At 43.7% G+C, this 23,676-nt stretch overlaps 1 protein-coding gene across 10 annotated transcripts in view; it reads left to right on the top strand.

Annotated features, from left to right (window-relative positions):
• SCUBE2 (signal peptide, CUB domain and EGF like domain containing 2) overlaps positions 1–23,676 on the top strand; it is a 1,402,698-nt gene that overhangs the window by 486,226 nt on the left and 892,796 nt on the right. For 9 of the 10 annotated variants that reach the window (XM_069623684.1, XM_069623682.1, XM_069623688.1 and 6 more), the window contains exon 5: positions 17,693–17,818. The exons of the other annotated variant lie outside the window; for it this stretch is intronic. In XM_069623684.1, coding sequence (XP_069479785.1) covers positions 17,693–17,818 — 126 coding nt within the window. The remainder of the gene's footprint in view (positions 1–17,692; positions 17,819–23,676) is intronic. 10 annotated transcript variants of the gene reach the window in all.

Below are 23,676 nucleotides of genomic sequence, written 5' to 3'. Positions count from 1 at the left end.
GGTTCTCCATTAGCGGTTCTCATTATCAGTTTCGAGCTCTGCCATTTGGACTGACCTCCAACCGAGGGTTTTAGTTAATGGCTCTGGTGGCAGCGAGTCTCGGGAGAGGGGTGGGATTCCCGTCTACCCCTACCTGCATGATTGGCTGATCAGGGCACGTTTCCCCGAACCGGCCCTAGAACGTCTCAGCTCCACCTGTCACTCCCTTCACAGACTGGGCTTCTTCCTCAACTTCAAGAAGTCTCACATGATACCATCCCAGAAGTTCCTATTCATTGGAGCAGTCCTAGCTACATTGCTGTGCTCAAGACATTCTACAGATGGTCACCAAATTTCAAAGTGCTGAGCTTCTCCCGGCCTTTGACTTTCTGAGGTTGCTCTGCCTCATAGCAGCCTGCATTTTTCTGGTGCCAGAGGCGTGCCTGAGAATGAGCTCTGTCCAGTGGGCTCTCAAGACTCAGTGGTCTCAATTGTCAGGCAGGATATCAGATCTTCTTCAAGTCCCAAACGGAGTCGTTCAGGATCTCCTGTGGTGGGCCTGCAAGGACAACATTTTGAAAGGAGAACCTTTTTGGCAACCAAAGCCGGAGATAAAGGTAGTAATGGACCCCTCACTCACAGGGTGGGGAGCACATATCAATGGCCTGACCATCAGCAGTCGCTGGTCTCCATCGGAGTCCAAAAACGACAGATCAACCAGTTGGACCTGAGGGCAATCAGACTTGCACTGAAGGCCTTTCTGCCCTCTGTGGGGGAAGAACGTCCTGATAATGACAGACAACACAGTGGCCATGTACTACCTCAACAGGAGAGAAGGTGTACGGTCACTACCACTGTGCAGAGAGGCAATGCAGCTCTGGTTCTGGACAATTCAAGAAGGAATCTCCCTATCAGCAGTTCACCTAGCCGGAGAGGAGAACACCACAGCGGATGCTCTGAGCAGGCAGAGTAGAGTCTCCCACGAATGTGAACTAGCCCAGGAAGTCCTTCAAGAGATCTTCGTACTTTGGGGAACCCCTCAAGTGGATCTGTTCGTGACTGGTGTCAACCGGAAGTGCGAACTGTACTGTGCAAGGGAATTATCCCCAAGAGGAGCTTTACGAGATGCGTTCGTAGTGGGCTGGGAGTTTCCCCTCCTGTACGCGTTTCCTCCAGTCCCTGTCATTCCTCAAGTCATCAGGAGGTTGAGAAAGTTTGGCAAATCCATCGTCCTAATTGCTCCGGATTGGGCCAGGAGGACGTGGTACTCGGACCGTCTAATGTCCATCTGCCCTCCAATACGTCTGCCACAAAAAGAGCTCTCTCTCGCCCTCGCCTCTCTCACCTCTCTAATATATAAGATGAGGAATATGTGGGAGGACCTAATCCATTCGAAGAACATGTTACTGTCATGATGCCTACCTCCAAGGAGCCAGGTCCGACCCAGCAACCCCAGAGGGAGGCATCATTCCCCCCAGGGAAGTGCCAGCGGGCCCAAGCTGGGGCCCTTTGGACACAGTCCTGGCGCCTTAGGCGCCAGGCTCATGTTGGATCCCTGTCCTGACGCCTTAGGCGCCAGGCTCATAAAGCTAGACAAGTGTTCAAGTGTTTTAATGTGCACTTACCTGATGCAGACCATGCTGCTACATCCGGGCCCTCTTGAGGCCTGAATGGAACTACTTTACCCGTGGGACTACTTTCCCCTGGGTGTGGTCAGGGAAGGATACATACCTGATCGGTGGAAGGATACATACCTGGAACTTCTTCCAAAGCTATTTAAACGACGCCCGATCAGCAACTCACGCTTCGCGTTGTTCTGCTCCTCGCAGCTGGACGCTCACCGTCTCAGCTCCTGCATCTGGACTTCTGCCACGCTTTTCAGCATCCTGGGTCACCTGCTAAGAAAGAATTGGAGAGAAAGAAGACCTTACCTGCTAAAGCTGCATCACGGAGACATCACACCGATAATCCTGAAAGGGAAGACATCATTTAAAAGCATTTCGCTTCGATCGCTGCAGCGCTGCATTTCACTCACCTTTCCTGGGCACCTCCATCTTCAGCAGCGATCATCCGGATCCGCAGCCACTTCCCAGAGCCTAGAGAGAAAAAGACAAGAACACAAGGTGAGAGAAGGAAGGGAATAGGAAAAGCTCAGTTTCCTTCTAAGACTTACCTGTTGGGTCATTCCCATTTCATTTCAGGTCCTGTCGCTTCCTGGCATTCCGGACCCCGGCCCCTATGGGGGAAAAAAGACAAAGACATTGAATGAGCGAATGCAAAGACATTACCCGAACGCTCATCCAGAACTTACCTGTCATTTACTGGAACTGCACGTTTCACTTCGGGTCGGCGCCATATCTCCGGCATTCCGAAACCCGGCCCCTAAGGGGAAAAAGACATAAGCGTTAGCGCTTGCTGCAATAAGACAATGAACATTATTATTAAGCTTGAACTTTTGAACTTGCTACAGAACTCTTACAGCGCCTTACCTGAATAGTCAAGCTTATTTGAACTCCCATCAAACCTCAATCCAGTGAAGTAACTGGGTTTCAACGCGCCCCTGCATCAGAAGCAGGATGGAGAACTCATCCTTCCAGACCCTAAGGTGAGACTTCACGGGGAATCGAGGAAGGGTATCGTGGAGGGTTGGAAGGGAGTGGGAGGCTTGAGCATTATTCCGTCAGTAGGTAATACTCCCTTTTCACGCACAGGGGAATATTCCTGCGAGCCAGAGAGTCCATCTTCAGAGTCCTGCGCTTCACTATTGAAGAAGCATCAGCACTCGAAGCCAGACCTGCGCCTCCGTGGGAATCAGGTGAGCGTGACAGTTACTTACCCATGGTAACGTTCTTTCGACTGGATGTTCCTCCCACGTATTCCTCATTGCCCCTCCCAACCTGCCCCGAAGTTCAATTTTCATGTGATTGCAGTCTTTGCTCTTTCAGGAGAAGTAACTGTTCGGTGTGGGTTCTCCTATACATGTTTTTAAAAAACAGAACTGAAGCCACTGGTTGCTGCACGCGCTTTATACCGTCAATGATGTCGACATAGAGTCGACCGACATTGACGCGCAGCACACTCTGCTGGAAAAAAATGTAGAAGCAGCTGAAGCTGGATATGGAAATATCATAAGATGAGGAATATGTGGGAGGAACATCCAGTCGAAAGACCATTACCATGGGTAAGTAACTTGGTCTTCTGCTTCTTATGTCTAATTGACTATTTAATTAATTTGATTATTAAAGTGCTAGTGGTTCATCAGTACAACACCAATGAAGGCACAGTCAACAAGTGTTAGTAAAATACAATACACCATCCAATAAACAGTTCACAAAACGTTATCTGTGCACAATGGGCATATGGGCAAAGTGCATACAGTATTGGATGAAGTAACAATCTTACCCCATCCCAAAGACACATTGTTAATCAAATGATGTCCATATAAAGTGCCTTGTGCTCCATAATGCATATTTAAGTGCAAGTGCTAACAGAAACCTTATTCTGGTCATTACTGAGTACATTCCTCGATGTGCCTACTGCTTTAGGTGCAAGTATGATGTAAACATACATACCACTCATGTTATCTCCATTAATAACCTACTGATTGTTAATTTGTTCAATTTAGAATCATACATACATGCAAAGTCTGAATGGATTTTGTCAAGTGGGTGCTAAATTATGAATATTTTTGGTGCATACGTTTTGACACTTTTCCAAAAATTTAAATATGGACGGATTTGTGGCAAACTTGTGCGGTTTTGCAAATGTGTCAGTGTTTTATTTTTTGAAAAGTGTCATAATGTAGGTACAAAGAATAGTGGTATACCTTTGGTGACTCAGATATAACCTGTGGCCATGGGCAGTGGCCAGATTATCTAGGTTATGGGCAAAGGCCATGACCCGGACAATCTGGCTACTGGCCATGGCTGCGAGGGACCGGCAATGGGGTGAACGTGGCCATGGCCATCAGGCACCGGTCATGTGTTAATGTTTTTTTTCGAGGACAAATGTCTACTCTGATTTGCCTATTGGGGAATGCAGCATGGCCGAAGCCCATGCCCCATGGATTGTGGAGACTGGCCATGGCTGCAAGCCATGAGCACTGCACATTGGTCACATGTTGAGGGTATGTATAGTGGACACTGAACTAGGATGCAGGGTAGTTGCAGTGGATAACGAGGGTTGTTTGGTGGGATTGGGGTCATGGTGGAGCCTCATAACCTAGGCAATTCAACCATGACTTGCAACCCCAGCATGTCCTGCTGATAATGACACACATCAGTATGCGTTGCAAAACATGTTTGTTAAAGGAGGTTTACCGTTCTTTCCGAGTCCACATGGAGCCCAGTCGGGTTTAAGGGGTTACATTTGCATATTAATTTAGCTTCTAACTGCCTCAACTTCAATTCTCTATTTCCTTTTCTCACATTTTCAGGGATATGTGCCAATCCCAGAAACGTCATGTCCAACACATTGCCATTATGTTTCTCCATAAAATGTTGTGTTGACGGGTAGCTTAAATCTGCATTTTTTTATGGCGCTGTAATATTGCAATTTTCTCAATGTCAGTGGGCCAATCGTTGAGCCAATATATTTCAGACCACAGATACATATGACATATACCACAAATTTGGTTAAACATGTGATTTTGTGTTTGTGAACCCACAATTTACCCGCGTGAATGGAGACAAAATTGCACATCTTGCATTCCTGACTTTTGGTAAATCCCATGGTTTGTGCTCCACACTCTAGCCAACCATTGAGTACTTTTTCAGGACGAATCAAACTATGAGATATTAGTCTTAGGAGTGCACGGTGGTGGCATGCGTTTTGGTTGCTTAGCTTACCATAACTGGTGAATTTCTGTGGGTTTTCGGTTTTGCTTGTAACTATGTCCCTTTTAACAATGTTTTTTCTGAGTTACATAGGTTTTTATGAGTGATATATGAAAGAACTGTAAACCTCCTTTAATAAACATATTTTTTGCAACGCATACTGATGTGTGTCATCAGCAGTGCATGCAGGTGACGCAAGTCGTGGTTGAATTGCCTAGGGTATGAGGTTCCACCATGACCCCAATCCCATCAAACCACCCCAGTTATCCACTGCACCTACCTACCTAGTTCACTGTCCACTATACCCTCATAATGTGACCAATGGCCAGTGCTCATGTCTGCAGCCATGGCCAGTCTCCATAATCCATGTGGCATGGGGTTCGGCCATGCCGCATTCCCCCTTAGGCAACTCAGAGTAGACATTTGTCCTTGTCGGGGGCCAGGCCCACTGCCCACCCAGCAAAGTTATATCACAATTAGATAGGCATACAACCATAATTTGAACCAAACTCGCAAAGATAGCATATATTCTAGATATACGAAAAGAAAATCACTCCCTAAAATATAGTAGGGAGATTGCCTAGCAAAACGACTTAAAAATCATGAATTGAGAAAATTAAAATCTACTGATATATCTATGGAAGCGTTCTGTGCAAAGAAAAAAAATCCTTTGCCATGTCTATCGAAATAATTGTATTAAATTCAAGCACCAATGTCATAATTGTAACAATCAAAAAATTATTGCTAATTTATGTTGCGACGATCAGCGATCCGTTTGGGTTATGCTCAGGGCTGACACGAATAAACAGAGGAATGAATCATCTGCAAATATATCTGCAGAAGTATGGAAAAAAAAGTTTCCTGTAAGTTCCAGTTACCTACTGTATTCTTTTCCAAGAGTCCACTGAGTTTTTTAATGTTACCCTGTACAATATAAAAAAAAGGCGATGGGTGGAAAGTTTTCAATTAATCATAACCACAGGCTGGCTCTGGGAAACCTCCAGACCATCATTTTTCAGGCTTCCAAGCCATTACAGAAGGGGAAAAACCATACGCAAATCAGGATTGGTCCTACCCCAAAAGTGGCAGTCCACCCCGAACTGCTAGGTCGCATCCCTTCTGCACGAGACCACAAGCATCCCCAGACATGTTTCAGCCAATGTCTGGCAAAGAAACGAGGACCCCCCTTGTTATTTGCATATTTTAAGTAACTTTAGGACTCACCCTAAATTACTAGGGGAATCTAGACGTGGACCCCTTGCTCACTAATTTTAGGGAGGCATAGCTCCACTCTACTGATGAGGTCCAACCAGACCGAAACACGTGTCTGGGGTTGCTGTTGGTACTCTTGTTCAGAGGAGAATTGCCTAGCATTTCGGTGCTGGACTGCCCCAGGGCAGGCCAAAGACTGATATGTTTTTGATATTTCTCCTCTGTGAATGAAAGTGAGCTAAAGACTCTGGGTCAGGCTCTTGTAACCAGGACTAATGTCTAGCAGAGAGACTCCCAGGACACCCTTGTTATTTGCACCCTGTACAATATCTCCATGGTCTCTAGAGGAGATTGAACTAGCAATAATGTCTTTGAATAACTCAAAAGCGGCTGGCCCTGATCATGTACCGCCTTGTGTGTTAAAACGAAATCCCCAATTTTGGGCTAGAATTCTAAAAATGCAATTCGATAACATCATCATGACATGAAAATTGCCACCATCATGGTTACATTCTATTGTGGTACAGATATTTAAAAAACGTAATCCAGCGGACCCCAACAATTTTCGACCAATTGCATTTAGATGCGTCGGCCAAAGTATTGTCTATTTTGCTTTTGAGAGAACTACAAGCACACATAAATCATAATAACATCATGTCACGATTTCTGATCGATTTTCGATCTCAGATGGCCACAACATTGAATGCAACCATATTGGCCAATCTGCTTGCGAAAACGAAAGTGCGTAATGCTGGCCCCTTACATATGGCCTATTTTGACCTTACAGCAGCATTTGACTGCGTACTTCGCAGGCTGCTGTGGAGAAAAAATGGCCCGGTTGGGTATTCCATCGCAGTTGATTATCCTCATCGCAAAATTACACCAGGACACCGCTTACTTGGTAAGAGTTAATCAGACGGGAGCAATGACGGATTCAATACCGACAGAAGTTGGAGTTGAGCAGGCTTGCAATCTGGCTGCAACCCTGTTCAACTTATACCTCTGCGAAATAGATGACTTTTGGTCACAAGGTATCAGCTTTCGGGCACAAGGTATCATCTTCCGGGCATGGCTTGGTCGTTTGAAGCTACATTGGCTTGGCTTTGCAGATGACGTTCTGATATTTGATAGAACGAATTTATTTGCTCAGTATTCACAGGCTCATAATTTACAGTCCAATACCAAAGTCGAGGGTAATCATATTTTGTAATCTCAAGAAATAAATGGCTGCTTTACATTGGTCGATTAATGAAATGTGTACCACGTGCAGTTTGCATTAAATATCTAGGGTGTGATTTGGTTGATACCGACTCCGCAAAAATGTGGAAAGCTGTGCTGAAAAAAAAGGCGACCTCTCAAACTACTTAGATGCGCATTGTATACCTTTTAAGCATTGCAAATATTCACTAGTACCACTGATTGAGTTTTACACTCTCAAGGTAGAGGCATCTATCCTGTATGGCCTGGACATGTGCTTAACGCAGATAAATAATATATTTGATCAAATACAGGGGGGCTATGGAAACTCACCCTAAGATTAGCAAATTCACTACCAAATGTAATTCTCAGCATGAGTTGGGCCTGTCATCTTTGTCGGCGAGGTTTCATTGGCGCTCTTTATCAAACCTCGCCAAGATTTTGTATCCGCCTTCTAACTCATTATATGAGAACTTGGAAGATATTATAAAGGAACGTAACCCTCCCTCAGTTGCCAAATACTTTGACGGAATGGAAGCTCTATTATGGGAAATGGGGCTGAAACCGCAGGACTTGGAGGCTGTCCATGCCAAAAGAAAGCTTTTTGAATTGGATTGGTGTCAGACAATTGATCGAATTGCTTTATTGCCTTCTTATAAGGAAAATGCAAAATTTACTACAAAACGTTTACCCCGCCAATTATATCTACTCAAATTCCTGTGTAGTAAATTACGAGACATTAACCTAAGATTCAATCTGAACCAAATTCCTATGTATGAGAGAATAAAGAACTGGTATAACCATATACAAAATGATCAAAGCAACTGCAGATTCTGTAACGGAATAGCTCAGGCAGAAACAGCTAAACATTTAATTACTGTCAATACTTTGAATATCAACGTATTCAGATATTTGGTACTGAGTGATTGAGTAACACTGGGAATGGTTTTGGAATATATGTAAGTGGGGAACGCAAATTAAGGTCATTCTTTTGTTGACAAGGCTGCTCATAAAAATCAATGAAGAACTTGCAATCAAATTACAGTTCCTGTCTAATTGAAACGAAGGATAATATGAATGATGTTTTGTTTTTATACGATGGATCAGTTACACTGGGAAACAGATGCAAGGATATAATATTGTGAACTTTGTGAGAAATATGGTAATCTTACTGAATGAATTTTCAGATCAAATATTTGAACAGAAAGGACGACACTCGTATGCAGGCATTTGAGGATGTCGAGCAAATCTGCAAAATTATAAACTGGTATCCAGACCTGTTTATTTTTTATGAATTTGTGAGGTATGAATGTATCATTAGAAGCCAAAATGTGTATCTTAACTGTGTAAAAGTTTGTTGACAAATTAAAAAGAACTAGTAATACATTTTTTTTTAAAAATCACAATTTTTTGTACTTACATTTTGACACTTTAAAAAAAGTAAAAAGCAGGACAGATTTGCAAAACCATGCTTTGTGATCCTTGTTGATGCTCCTTGTGAATGTTTGTTGCAATCCTTCCAGCTGTAGCCATGGGCAGAATTTCTTTTCCCATTCAAACCTATCAAGATTTCGAAAAACTTTACCACATAACCGGTCCCTCGTGGCCATGGCCACAGGTTATACCTCAGTCACCAAATGTATATCACTATTTTTTGTACCTACATTATGACACTTTTCAAAAAATAAAACACGGACACATTTGCAAAACCGCACGAGTTTGCCACAAATCCATCCATGTTTTATTTTTTTTTAACGTACATACAAAAAATATAACTTGGGACACACTTGACAAAATTAATTCAGACTTTGCACACACATGTAAGGTTGGGTCTATAAACTTTCTGAAAACCTTTATGCAGATTGTCAAACAGCAACAAAGTTATAAGCCATCTAAAAATGTTGGGACCCCCCTCTAAGTTTGCCCCTTTTGACAAAATCCCACTAAACTTTGCAAAAACATTGAAATCAGGGTCTAAATTCTTTCTTCCAACATTTGTGCCGAGTTGTCAAACGGCAACACATTTATAAGCCTTTCAAATATTTTGGGACCCCCCCACCCCCAATAAATTTACCCCCTCTTGGCGAAACAGCACCAAGCTTTGCACGTCTAAAATTATATTGCAAAATTACATGCATTTTCATTGAGTGGCGTCAAAAGTATTAGCGATCCAAAAACTACTCTTCACCGACCCTGTAATGCACAAATATGCATAGATGTCCCCAAACATCTGAGATGTTTGCCTCACAGGAAGGTGTTTGCAGACTTCGTAGAAGAAAAACCACACAATTTTTGGCTTTTTTATGGCTATATGCCATCCACCCCTCACATCACCAGAGATTGTTTCATTAGTTTGACAAGTGCAATGTTGTGTTTTTTAATGTTTTTACTGCGATGTCCGCGGACTACGGGCGTAGTATGCAAATCCAAGATGGGGTCCATATCAAAGGTTTTGACACACCTCACATTTTTAATTGACCAATCAGCAGGAGCGTATGATGTCCGCGAATGTCAAGCTGCTCCCTGATTGGTCCAGAGGCATCTGCGCCCTCCGAATCAGGAAGAGTCCGCGGACCGGACCCATATGTCACTAATTTGTTTTGACCTACTTTTTGGCCATTTGAAAACTAACTGCTGGATGGATGTACACCAAATGTGCAAAAGCACGCTTTTTGGACCAAGCGCCTCTCCTTGTGCAAGTTTGTTTGCAAATCCGTCCTGCGGTCTGGGCTTTAGGGGAATCTTTCTTTTCAGTAGTCCAAAAATGATTAAACCAAGGGAGGAGTTCCCCGCCCCCTCCTTATATAGGAACAGTGGAGCCGTGCATTGGTCCACAGCAAGGATGTTTTAAAGGGTGCAATCCTGTCTGCTGTAGCAAGTGTGTTTTGCCTGCTGGACAGGCACGTTGGTGATGGTGAGATCACTCTCTGTACTGAAGCTCCCTTCTGGGCAATTTTAACTCCCGCACCTGCTCTCCCCCCTCACCCCCCTCCTTTGCTCTGTCTACTTCGAAAGGTCTCCAGTAATTACCACCCTGGTGGAAGGGGGCAATTGAAGTGACGGGTGGTCTTTGAAACACCAATTTCCAGGAAGTTCAATCAAGGAATGTCACGACACTTCGCACAGGATTAAAAAAAGGGCTTCCTTAGCTGGACCCAACAAGGTTGTTGTGTACACCGAGCCCAGACAGATTGATACATACCGTGCCCCATCAATAATGAGCCACAGTCCACCAAACCAACAATATTACTGCATTGGACTTTGGCTGGATGATTGTGTAATCCCAGCAGTCATCATGTCAAAACGTAGGAATTACTTATAAGCTGCCACCAGATGGCTGGGTTCAAAGAATTATGCAATTATAAACAATTTTTCATTTTCAGAGGTATTCTTATTTTTATTGTAAAAAAGATATTGTAAAAATAAAAATAGCCTCAGTTCTATGTATGCCTGCTCGAAATCGTTTGGAGGGCATTATCCGGAGGTCTTGCTGAATGAGCCATCTCATCACTTCGACCACTTTTGTAGCAGGTTTGGCAACCTTAATCATGTTCACACTTTTTAATGAACAAACTGGTTTAGCCCTTTCTAAAAGAGAAGCCCCATTATGGCTACACACTGTTGGCATGCCAGTTACGCATGCCCAGCAGCAGGTATACAGGGAATCACTTGTTTATGGATGTTGGTAATTCAAAAATGCACCTAATAGCTGATCCATCTGAGCACAAACCCATCAATACCAGTTTGTAAAAAAAAGCAGGGTTCTGTCTGAAAGTGATACTTTCTTTTAGCAGATGTGACTTTCATGGTATAGTACATTAGCTAGAGCTCCTAAAATTAAAAGAAAATACGGAACATTCCCCATACAATCCACCACAGTGGTACACTTGATTTTTAGTTTGGGCTATTAGGTGGCTCTGCCACCTATAGCCGGAATTATTGCATTGGAGTACAAATAGGGAGAAATGGCATATGGCAAATGAGGAGGGACACAAAGCTTGAATATGTTGTTTGGTTATTCGCCTACATATTGACTGCACATCCCCATGCTAATCCCTATGGCCATTCCCACCCGGCTCCTGCCCCTCCTGCACAAAACACCTACTCATGGGAGCTCTTTGAGATCGCTTTACTCGAACCTTACTATCAAACTTTGCAATCTAAGTGCGCCTGGTGTTTTTTCAAAGCAGTCTTCTGAGTTAATGACTTAATTGGAGCTATAAACACGCTACTGATGTAATGAAAATGTCTTAACCAGATATGCCTTCAGCCACTCGATTTATAAGCACAATCTCTGTCCTTCGCTGAAGTCCTGTTAAAAACAAGCATTAGCAAGCCAACAGTTTTGGCTTGTGTATACGTATTAAGGCATTTTCCAGACACTGCTAGTAGATTCCCAGGTACTCTGACCATTTTGCACCTGGTCCCATCAATGTCCAGAACCACATAAAGGTATCGTCACATGGGATGAATTAAAAATTGTTTCATATTTTTTTTAAAACTTTATTTATTGATTTCCAACAGAAAGAAAAAGTGAGACAGTTCAACAAATCCCCCCCCAAACTCCCCCCTTCTGTAGAACACCCTCATAACAGTTTGCTATAACAATTCCCAAACTCCCATACCCTCCCTTCCCATTCCCCAAACTCCCTGCCCCTAAATACCAAAACTCCGCCCTCCATCCCCCCCCCCACATCGACCCCCCCCTTCCCATCCTCCCCCTCCCCAAATAAGGCATCATCGTTCCTCCTCCCCCGGCACCGCAGTCGGACACCAGATTCTCTTAATCCCATAAACTCAGGGACAATCCACCCTTCATCTCCAGCCTCAAATTCCCCCCCACATCATCACTCCTTCACCGCCGCCAGTCGTTCATGGCGGCGCAAGTCACTATCCCTCGCCAGATCATTCAACAGCTGAGCCCAATGTATCGTTATCTCCCCTACATCCCCCTCCCTCTTCAAATTCTGCAACACCGTCACCTCCGCCATCCCCCATCTCCTCACGTCCTTCCTCCACAGTTGGACTGCCAGGCCCTGTGGGGATTTCCATGCAATCTCCATCCGGCGTTTTGCCAGGATTAGTAAAAAACAACCAATTCTATTCCGTAGCTCGTTACGCTCCCCCCCCCCGGCAGAACTTCCCACAAACAAATCTCCGGCCGACGTTCCAAACCAGTTCCCAATAAGTAATTTATGCCTTTAAGCACTTCCTCCCAATACTCCACGATTGCACCACACTCCCACACCATGTGCCAGAACACCGCTTCCTCCGTCCTGCATCTAGGACACTCCCCTGAATGATCCCCCTGCATCGCCTTGAGCACCAACGGGGTTACGTATACCCTGTGCAGGATATTTAATTGAACCAGTTGGAAACGCGCATTCCTCGAGGACTTCCTTACCAACTCCCAAACCTTTTCCTATTCCTCATTCGAAAGTGAACATCCCAAATCCACCTCCCACTTCTCCTTTACTCTCAGCTCCCGCCCCTTCTCCCTTTCTCCAAGGGCCTTATAAATTTGCATGATACGCCCTCGCTTCTCAGCCCGATCCAGTAGGACTCGAAGAACCGGGCAGGGCTCCGGTTCATCCGGGATCCCGTCCCACAGTTCCGCTAACCGTCTTACCACCGCTCCATAAAAATTGTTTCATATTTAGAATAAATCGATTTCTGACTGTGTAAAGAACCCGAGACTGAAATCAATCTAGTTTACATTTGCATTTAATTGTGCACGACACTTATGTCAATTTTAGAACACAATTACAAAGGATTTTTTTAACAATACAAAAGTGTATGTGATGCCTTTTGCAGCTCACACTTTAATATAACATTTCTTACTATATTGTGTACAAATTCATTATTTACATAAAATATTCAATAACAATCGGTGAACAGCTCTTTTGTCAATATATCTCCACCCCTCTCAAACGACGCACTCTGCAAAAAACCATCAACCATTTAATGACCCAAAAACTATACTTCACATTATATCTAAATAACTATATATGTTAAATACAAAAATCTTTTTGAATCGTAATCAGTAGGCATGAACGGCATCAATTGTGGGATTTATTAACAAGGCACTGCATGCCGAGGCGAGGGACTATAACTTAGTCACCCATATGTTTTGTGGAGCACGCAGTGTTAACATGATTAACACACCGCACACTGTGTAAAGAATCGGAGAACTACTATGGTGTCCTATTTCTTGACAGCAAGTATGCCCTGAAGAAGACCAGAGTTTTGCCCACAAGAACATAATCGTCGAAACTAGTGATCACATATTAGACGTGGCCTACCAAAACTTATAGGCAGAAGTGAGACATAGTTGCCAATATAATATAGGCATTTGCACAATGATAAAACAGTAGTTGGGTAAAGATATATAGATCATTATGGTGTATACAGTTCGAAGAGGTACAAATGTTAAGGCGCAAATGCCAAAGGATTCAAAAAGATTTTTGTATTTGAATATTCTATGTAAATGAATGAATTTGTACATAACATAGTAAGACATGTTTTATATTGAAGCGTGAGCTGTAAAAGGCATCACATACACTTTTTGATGGATTGTTAATAAATTCCTTTGTAACAGTGTTCTATAATTGACATAAGATTGTGTTCAAACGAGCTTCATTTGGTTACAAAACCATCAAAGCATCAATACAATAAGGCAATTTAGACACATTAAAATACCTGTCAGACATAAAATAGACCAATCATAATACATTTCACCATTAAAACAACGAACCGCCATATAAAATGCAATTACACAACCTCATAAAATCAATTTCATTCTTTTTAACCAGACCCCGTGAAGAAATTTTGTGCAGTAAAAACTTCATTCACATCAGCGGTACTTTTACAATAAAATCGAGCTGCTTCCATATGCAAAATATTTTTCAATCTAAACAGGGGCGACACATAACACCTCTTAAGCTCTGATATCCCTGACAAAGGAGTGAGAAGTGTTTTAATGTTTCCTCTGGACAACCACAAACCTTACATTGAGTGTCCAGAGAATTAGTCTATCTTGCAGTAACAACTGCTACTTTAAGTGTGTTAGTCCGAAGCTGAAAATACAGTGCTCTTGCATACCCGGGGGTCACACAATCTAAATAGGGTTCGAAGCCCCCTGTTTGCTTCAGCAGTAGGTAGGGACCAACTGTCTTTAGGGCAGCACATGCCCTTTTCATATTCCTTGTTATTGCATCATAGCAACTTGTTTTGAACCTAGTATAGGACCCTCAGGGTTCACCCAATAATTTAGCAAGGCCTGCGCGAATGTGCCTTAGCCATGGTAAAGCTCCCGCTCCAGGTACATTACTTAAGTTAATAATAGTTTCCTTATATTTTATCAGTTACGGAGTACACCATAATCTGGTCCAAAATACTAGTGGTTTGGTACCTGCAATTTTGCAAAAGGCGCATCAAATCAGTCTCCCAATGTAAACAAGCCATTGGAGCTCCCTTTGGCTGCAAAAGCAAAGACCTCAAGAACTGGTTGTCAATCACCTTAATTTGAGGACACATACAGTGACCCCCATAGCTCTACCCCGTAAGAGGTTGACAGCCATCCCTGGGCTTTATACAATTTTAGCTCAGGTGAAATATCCCCTCTCGCATGTGCACCAAAGAAATTACGAATTCCGCCACTGTTTTTCTAGGATGGTCACCGCCTTAGTGCTGTGCACAGTCCATGTAAGGCCTTCCGAAAATCGTACCCTGGGTAATCCTAAAAGCGAACATGCTCTAATACACAATCGTCTATTACAAGCAGCAAGTAAAAAAAATGTCCTGTGCTTGCGGCCAAACACCATCACCTTAGTTTTCGATGTTTTAAGCTCCATTGATTATGAGGAGTCGGAAAAGGTAGAGGAAAGGAAAAGAGATAGGGAAGGGGAAAAGAAGAGGGGGAAAGATAATTTTTCTTCTTTTTTTTTTCTTCTCACTATTGTACTTTTTGGGGGATTTGGTTTGGTGTCTGTGTGTTGTTTGTGTTTGTGTGTATGTTCTATGTTTTTATTGACTGTTGTATTTTGCTCTTTTATTTACAAAAATGAGAATGTTCTTAGTATGTCGGAGGGATCATTTGATTATGCTGTTTATTGATATGTTCTTTAATTGAATAATTTTGATTTGTGTTCTCTGGTTCAATATTCCTTTCTGTATTTGATTCTTCTGTGATTTAATTTAATGACATACTAATAAAGAGATTTTAAAAAAACAAACAAAAAAGCTCCATTGAGAGATCATTACATTTTTTACAAAGATATTTAGATTACCTGTAAACCCATGGGAGTTATAGATAACTGCATCATTTGCATAAGACGCCCGGGAATTTTTCAGTTCCAGGTTTCGAGGGGTCAAGGCCACGTTTGAACAAATCTTCTATTATTGCATTGATATATAAGCAAAATAGAAGGGGGGGCCAGAAGACATACTTGACGGACCCCACTTTGTACCAAAAATGTTTCCGTGGTCTCCCCATCCAACCTCCACCTTACAGATGCTCCATTCATTGAGTACAGTGCTTGTATACTAGACAACAATAACCCGGGGACACCCTTGCTTCTCACCAATGACCACCGCTTTCTTCTTGAGACGCTGTCAAACGCTGTGCGTAGGTCCACAAATAAAATGTAGATCCTGGTGTTTTGGAGAGCAATATATTTAGACAGGACTGCATGCAATCTAAAAAAACTGATCCATAGTGCCAATTCTCGCCTGAAGATAATTCAGGTGATTGCCCTCATGGAGCCAACACTATAAACGCACCAGCAACACCTTTTCATAAACCTTTCCAAACGCATCAAGCAAAGAAATTGGTCTATAGTTTCCCGGGTCTGTGTTATCTCCCTTTTTATACAGTGGAATTATGATAGCTTCACGCCAAGATGGAGGGACATCCCCCATTCTTAACACATACTCAAACATTCGTGCTAACAGAGGGGCCCAGATTGTTAACTCATTTTTTAGGAAGTCAATCGGAATACCAAACGGGTCCTGGCTCCTTCACATTCCTCAGCCCAGATATGGCTTCCTCCAGTTTGCCAATTGAAAACAATAAATGCCGATCTTCATATATCGCTCCAGATACTTGTGGAAGCTCTTCAGATGGTTCATTTAGTTCTTTCTTATGTTAATGTTAAAGGATATTTGTACCGCGCACTATCTCCACCAGAGTGGTCCCCTGGCGCTCTAATATACATTGCCGAAGAGTCTGAGCCAGTCCCCTGGTGGAATATGGTTTGCAACAGGACCCACCGACTTAACTTCGGTTCCACCATCCATCCTCCAAAAATTAACATGGTCGCCCTTCACACTGTAGGACAATAACTCCTCCCATTTATTTGCATAGAACTGACTTCTTACGGGGAACCACCACCTTGTAGTTAGCCTGTAGGCCCCTGAGATGGAAGTTGTCAAACAGTCACTTTCCTAATGTACTTAAGTAATTCTTGTTTGGCCAATAATCATCAAACCACCGCTTCTTGGCCATGTTATACCTTCTAATTCTATTTACTGGCTTTCGAAAGGAGGAGGACAGAGTTTCCACCATATCTCTATACAGTACAGCCACATTTGAAGATGAGGGGTCCACAGTTAAGAGTGATGAGTTCGCCAAACAAATGCCCACTATATGGGAATCTATACTTGTATAAATGTAAGGTATAGTGACATTCTGGTCAACTGATGACTATTTGACCACCTTTTTTTGCATTACCTACAACAGTAATCATGCTGTTACCCCTCTGACTTACAACAGTATCCTTTACTCCCCACCCTTAATACAAGATTTAACTAAAGGGAAGTGGTCACTATCCGTCTGCTTCAGTACTTCCATTCGAACGGCCACCTCCCAATGTATGGCACTAATCAAGATGTAATCTATACGGGAATCGCCATCGTGCCCTGTAAAGGTGGCTACAGCAGGTTTATTGGAGGAATTAAATGCAAATGTTAACTTGATTGATTTCAGTGTCCGGTTCTTTACACAGTCGGAAAAAGATTCATTCTAAATATGAAATAATTTTGAATTTATCAGATGTAATGCTACCTTTTCTTTTGTGCTTTGTTTATACCAATTTATCACATGAGTCACAGGGTAACCTAAGACATTTTTCAATTAATACCACTATGGCAGTGCCTTTCAAGTGCTTTTCCCATGCCTACACAAGAAGCCCAAACTGTTGGCATTGCCAATGCGTGTTTAAATTGCAGCACACATAGGTACCATCTCTCTGTTGCCTTTAGAGATTACAGCTAGATGTAGTGGGCATTTTCGCATTAAAAAGAAGGTTGCAGTAAAAAAAAATGTGCTGTTACTATGCGGCCATCCATCTTTTTCTGACCTCTGCTTTTGTTTACTCTGTAATGGTGGTTTCAGTAGATGTGATTTGACGTCTGCTTTGTGTCACTGTACTTGCTGTATCACACGATGATGTGCCTCTGGTGTTTTTCAGAGGGTTTGAGCTGCATGAACAAAGAACATGGCTGTGCCCATATTTGCAGAGAATCCCCCAAAGGAGGAGTAGCTTGCGAATGCAGGCCAGGCTTCGAGTTGGCAAAGAACCAGAGGGACTGCATTTGTGAGTACCGCGCTGTGAACCGTGTGTTTCACCGACGGGCCGCTGAATACATCTTATGTGTAGATTTGGCTGTGCAAGTGATGCAGCACTGTCTAGAGTTATCCATCTTAAAGCTTGCTGTCTTATATAAGAATGGTCGGATGTGGACAGTTCCACGTTTACTATTGAAGTCCGAATACGCTAAGTTGATGTGTTTTCATTAAGCTCCAAGAAATAGCATTTGATGCACGATAAGACCATTTCTGCAAGGATTAAAAGTGGTTCTTGGTTAAAAGAAAAAACATGCAAGAAATGTGTGGAAAAGGGATTTGCTTTCTTGATATGATGTGTGGCCAAGTGAAAGGATAGCGGTATTTAAGGTTGTATTAGAAAGAAGGGTGTGGGTACGAATACAAATACTGTAGCCATATTATTTCTAGAGCAAACTAATTCAGCCAGATAATTTTAAATAATGTTGTGCCTCAAGCTAATGGCTACGAATAGCTATGTGTTTCTTTATCGGTTGGGGCTCCAAGTGGTAAGACATGGCTTAAATCCAATGAGCATTTTTGTGTTGCGATTCCTGTAGAAGCATTCCCTGTTTTATTCTTCCCAAAATGGGCATAATGTAGCACACAATGATGTGTTGATCAATCAATATGAGCAATGGTGTTACACCACATGAATGGGTCCGCCTGCAAAATCTAGCGAGGGGCACTCCAAAATTCCCACTGCTCATAGACAGACAAACACAGGGCAACCCAGGGGTTTCTTGATAACAGCCCACAATTGCAGGCCTTCAGGTGTTAGTTCATGCTGCTCAAAGCCATGTAGAAAATATTGATGATCCCCTACCTTCTGTCTCTCATCCACGCAACACCTTTACCTGTTTCAGGACATTTCCATGCTTTTTTAGTGTCAGTCTTTAGGCCTACCTCTGGTCTCCTGCCCAGCACCCGTTTTCTTGAAAACCCCTCTGCACTTCATTTTTAATTTCATTTGATTTAGTTTTTTTTTTAGATTTCAGCCACCCTGGAGCAGCAAAGGCAGGGAGGAGAAGGAAAAGTCAAGACAACTGATCATGACCAAGTAAAGCATAAAGGAAGCATAAAAGTACAGCCTTGAGGGAAGGGATCATTTTTACTGGTGTATGCTTGTGTGAGAAGGGCACAATCCAAAACTGAAGTTAGGGTGGGAAGGAGGACTGGCCTCACAAGATGTCTCATTCAACGTAAACGTGCTGCTGAAGTGGTGAGCTTTCAAGAATCTGTGGATCTTTAGGAAATCAACTTCAAGCCGAAGTTGATGTGGTGTTGAGTTTGAGTTTTGAACCTTGGGCACATTGAGGATGGCTCCCAAAACTGCTTGTCTTTTGGCTTTCAAATGGCGAGTAGGTTAAGGGAGGCAAAACCCGATGTTGCAGTGGTTTGTACTGCTGGAAGACCCTGAAAAGACAGTCGGGGCTGCGGCCATAAAGAGAGCTTTGTGAAATTGCATGCAGTTTTAAAACTGCACTCTTACCTTTATTGGTAACCAATGTGGTTTTGTGGTCTTACCATCATATGCTACATTTCAGTAGGAATATGGACTTTCTGAAAGTTCAGATGGGAAGGAATTGGGAGTTTGTATAGACAACATTACAGTACTCCTGGAGTGACATCACTATTGTGATAATTGTTTAAGATCTGAAGGAGGAACCTGCCAAAGCAAGTGGGGATGGCGGAGGGTAGTTTTGGTAAATGTGCTATCTTCGGTAGTGAACAAGCCGTCACTGTCAAAAAAATGCTCACGTTCCTTAGTGGTGGAGAAGAGGGTGCAGTGGGTCAGGCCATTGAAATGGAATGTGTATTGAGTGAGGTTCCTCCATGAGCAAGGTCTTGGACTTTGCTCCTGGTTTTGATGCCTCAAGAAATTTACCTTTTCCCCCAAAAGGACCCTTAATTTGATGGCTACATTTAAAAAAAAAAAAAAAAGTTGATGTGGAGTTGAGGATACCTGTTCTGGGGTTTCCATGATTTACATCATGTGGGGCATATAAATGTTGAATAGGCTTAGTGAGAGAGATGACCCCTAAGGCGCTGACCAAGCAATGCTGGTTATTTTGGATAAAAAGGAGACCACTTATACTTGGGATGTGCATACTCCAAGAAGAACCATTTGCAGCCCATTGCTCTCACAGCCGATTCTGGATTGATTAGCTAAGTGATCGAGTAGCATGTTGTGATTGATAATGTTGAAGCGTGCTAAAAAGTGTAATGGCGAGAGTCCACATGCTTTGCCTCCATCTCAGGTGGTAAGGAGTTCTACTCTGAGTTTTGGTATAGTTGTTTGAGTGCCTCATGATGGTGTGAAATCAGATTGGTAGCTGTGCAGTAGCTTGTTGGACTGGCGGTGAACATAATGTACTGTTTGCGCTGTTTGGCCAAAGAAAGGAAGGCCTGTAATGGCCCTGCATTTTGACAAGATCTCTGGATCAGTTTTTTCTTCTTTTGGCGTCCACATGTTCAAATCTGTTATCACAGGGGAGAAGGACTATGGTACGGATATCTTTGCTATCTACAGCCAGGCGCTCCAGTTTGACATGAAGGGGAGTGTCAGAGGGCATACACCAGAATGTTGCAAAGTGGGCTTGGCCCGCTATCCAGTAACCCTCAAAATTTGGAGCCCCGAACCCTCCCTTCGGTATTGGGGTAGTTAGTGTTGCTAGCTTCAGCCTAACCGCGCCAGAGTGCCATAGAAATGTGTTAATGGTACGAGTGAGTGTAGTGAAGAATTCACGGCCCAGCCAAAGAGGGATATTTAAGATCCTGTAAAGAAGTTGCGGCAGCACCACCATTTTGAGAATGGCTATCCTACTAGCTAGGGTAATTGGCAGGTTCGTCCAACCCGCGGACTTCTGGTTTAAAGTGGTTAGGTATTTACCAAGGTTTTCATCGTATAACGTGGCCGAGTCGTGAGCAACCACCACGCCCAGCTATGTAATCACATTCTGGGCCCTTGTGAAACCCTGGACATTTGGCAGCGGGGCGGTAGCATCGGTCAGAGGGAACAATACAGAGTTGGAACAGTTGACTTGAAGGCCCGACAACTCAACAAACTGAATAACGTCCTCCAGTATTGGGGATAGACTGCTCTCTGGTTGGTGAACGAACAGAAGAGCATCATCCGCATATAGTGAGATCATCTCCGATGGGACCACCAATCGTATGCCTCTATGTGCGTACCTCTGGTGTATCCTGTCGGCTAGCGGTTCTATAACCAGCCAGGGTGAATACTAGCGGCGAGAAGGGACAGCCCTGCCTTGTGCCTCTTGCTATCGGGAACTGAGATGCGCACAGATTGTCGGTGCAGACCCTAGCCACAGGAGAAGAATATAACAGTTTGACCCATGCTCTGAAGCCGGGACCGAAGTTGCATCTCTCAAGTACCTGCCATAGATATCTCCATGAGACAGAATCAAAGGTCTTCTGCATATCTAAAATTACTGCAACTGCTTCTACGCTGGGATCAATGCGAGCCAATACATTAAATAGTCGGCACAAATTAAAGAAGGTAGCCCGGCCTGGGATAAAACTGGATTGATCTGGATGTATTATATAGTGCATGCACGGGGCCAGTCGCAAAGCTAGCACTTTGGCGTAAATTTTAGCATCACAGTTTAGTAGTGAGAGGGCGATAGGAGCCAAACAGTGTGGGGGGTTTGCCTGGTTTGGGTAGCACTGTTATTATTGCTTCTCGGAGGGAGGAGGGCGGGGTCCCCATGAGGCACGCCTCGTTCCATAAAGCCAGAAGTGGCAATACAAGACTGGATTTGAAATGTTTATAAAATTCAATCGGGAGACTATCGGATGCTGGAGCCTTTCCCATAGCCAGCTGGTCAATGGCGTTGGATATTTCGTCTCTGATCGGGGTGTCCAGGGCTTCCCTAGTTGCCGAAGAAAGAACCAAGAGCGGGTGACTATCTAAGAACGACCCTATGTTGATTTCACTGGCTGTGTCAGAGTTTGAGTAGAGCTTCTCATAGAAGGAGTGGAATTCATTGTTGACTTCCTGCGATGTCATAGCCAAAGTGCCATCCGTCCGTTCTATCGCAGGGATATGCACTACACCCCGTTCAAGTCTGATCAGCCTGGCAAGGACCCAACCAGGACGTTCGCCCTCTCCGTACAGCTGTGCGGCCTGGGTGGAATCTAAGAACCTGCGTTCCCGCTCAGCATGCGCACAAAACGTATCTAATTTGTTGCCAATACCTGCCAGCGTGTCGATTTGATTGTTTAGCGGCATACTGGGTCTCAAGAAGGGCAAGTCTCGTTTCACTTTTATTGATATCCCTTCTAATAGTCTTGAGGATCCCCGCCTCCTTGGAGATCGCCATGCCCCTAATATAGGCCTTAAACGCCTCAGAGGATGGCCTGAGATTGGACAGTGCCCGTGTTTAGGGCAAAGAAGTCCTCAATGTTAGTGCCAATTTCGAACGCAAAGGCGGTATCTAACAGGGAATGCGGTTTGAGCCTCTACGACCTAGTTTTGGGTTAATCGGTGGACCACCGTAAGGAGATGGTCACTGGAGAGTGATCGTAGTATGTCCTGGGGAGATTAGAAATATTGGGGACAAATCCAACTAGGGTATCTGTGAGAAGCCATCTATAGATGCGAGAGTGGGAGTCATCTACTGTAGAGTCGATTTAAAACATCCGAGAGTCGGGATAAAGCAGACGACATGGATCACTAAGATTAAATTGGACTTGCAATAGTTTTAGCAGCCTTAGACAGTTGACGGGGTTTGGAGCCTGATCTTTAGTTTTGAACATCAAGAATGGTATTAAAGTCTCACTCCCCCACCCCCCCCTCCCCCCCCCCCCCCCCCCAAGAGGATTGGAACAAGCAGGAAACCGGCCATTAGTGAAGAGAGATGCACGTAGAAGTCAGGGTCATCGATGTTTAGCAACACTATTTCCCTGCAACAGCCTGAAGAGCATAAGTGTCATAACCCCTCGGTTCTGGAAGGAATAAACAGTGTAATACCGCTGGGGGCCCCAGTACTTTGCAAACCCTTCACATGAGCCTTGGAGAGCACGTGTTTCCTGTAAGAAGAGCAAATTAATATGTCTTTTAACATACAGTTGCAATTTCCTCATTTTTACGCGATTGCCCATCCCCCTAAAATTCCAGCTCATGCACTTAAAAAAACATATAATCTCGTTCGGGGTACAATGACCCAACGGATAAACATGAATCAGAAATTTCACCAACCTCACTAGAAAGAAGTAGGAGATTCGAGCTTCCCGTTGCTTGCCAATCAATTTTTCAACTATAACACTCTCCTCTCCCTCCCCCACCCACACCTTCCTCCCAAACACAGAAGTGATACCCAAACACAACTTAACCCAACAGATAACGAGTGACGACATTGCCTGGGAGGCTTAGCGCCATTCGAGCTGCGGCACAGTCGCGTCAGGGTTCGACTAGATATGTTGCAGTGCATAGCCTAGTGGTATTGCAATAGTAGAGACAGGAAAGGATCAAAGTAACGGATCAGGGCCACTAGCCAACAGGCTGAGTGCAGGCAGCCCCCCCCTCCAGGAGACCAACAAGGGCCTGACCCCAAAGTAGATACTGAACAAAAACATTTGGAAAGTTTGTGATTGCCCCTTCGGTACCATCACAGGCAAGGGTCACCCAGGGAAGTGTTCCTCAATAAACTTGGATGCCTCTTCAGGGATGGTGAAGATCAGGACCTGGTTGGAATGTTCAATCCTAACTTTGGCAGGATACACCATTGAGTACGTAACCCCTAGGTCCCGCAGTCTCTTCTTGACAACCATGAATGTTTTCCGCTCTTGCTGGATAGCCATGGAGAAGTCTGCGTAGAGTTGAAC

This window comes from Ambystoma mexicanum, chromosome 11 (genome assembly GCF_040938575.1).
Source record: "Ambystoma mexicanum isolate Mex_15411 chromosome 11, UKY_AmexF1_1, whole genome shotgun sequence".
In the NCBI taxonomy this organism is placed as follows: domain Eukaryota; kingdom Metazoa; phylum Chordata; class Amphibia; order Caudata; family Ambystomatidae; genus Ambystoma; species Ambystoma mexicanum.
Note: the sequence above shows the minus strand (reverse complement) of the source record. Positions and strands in the feature narration are given on the sequence as shown.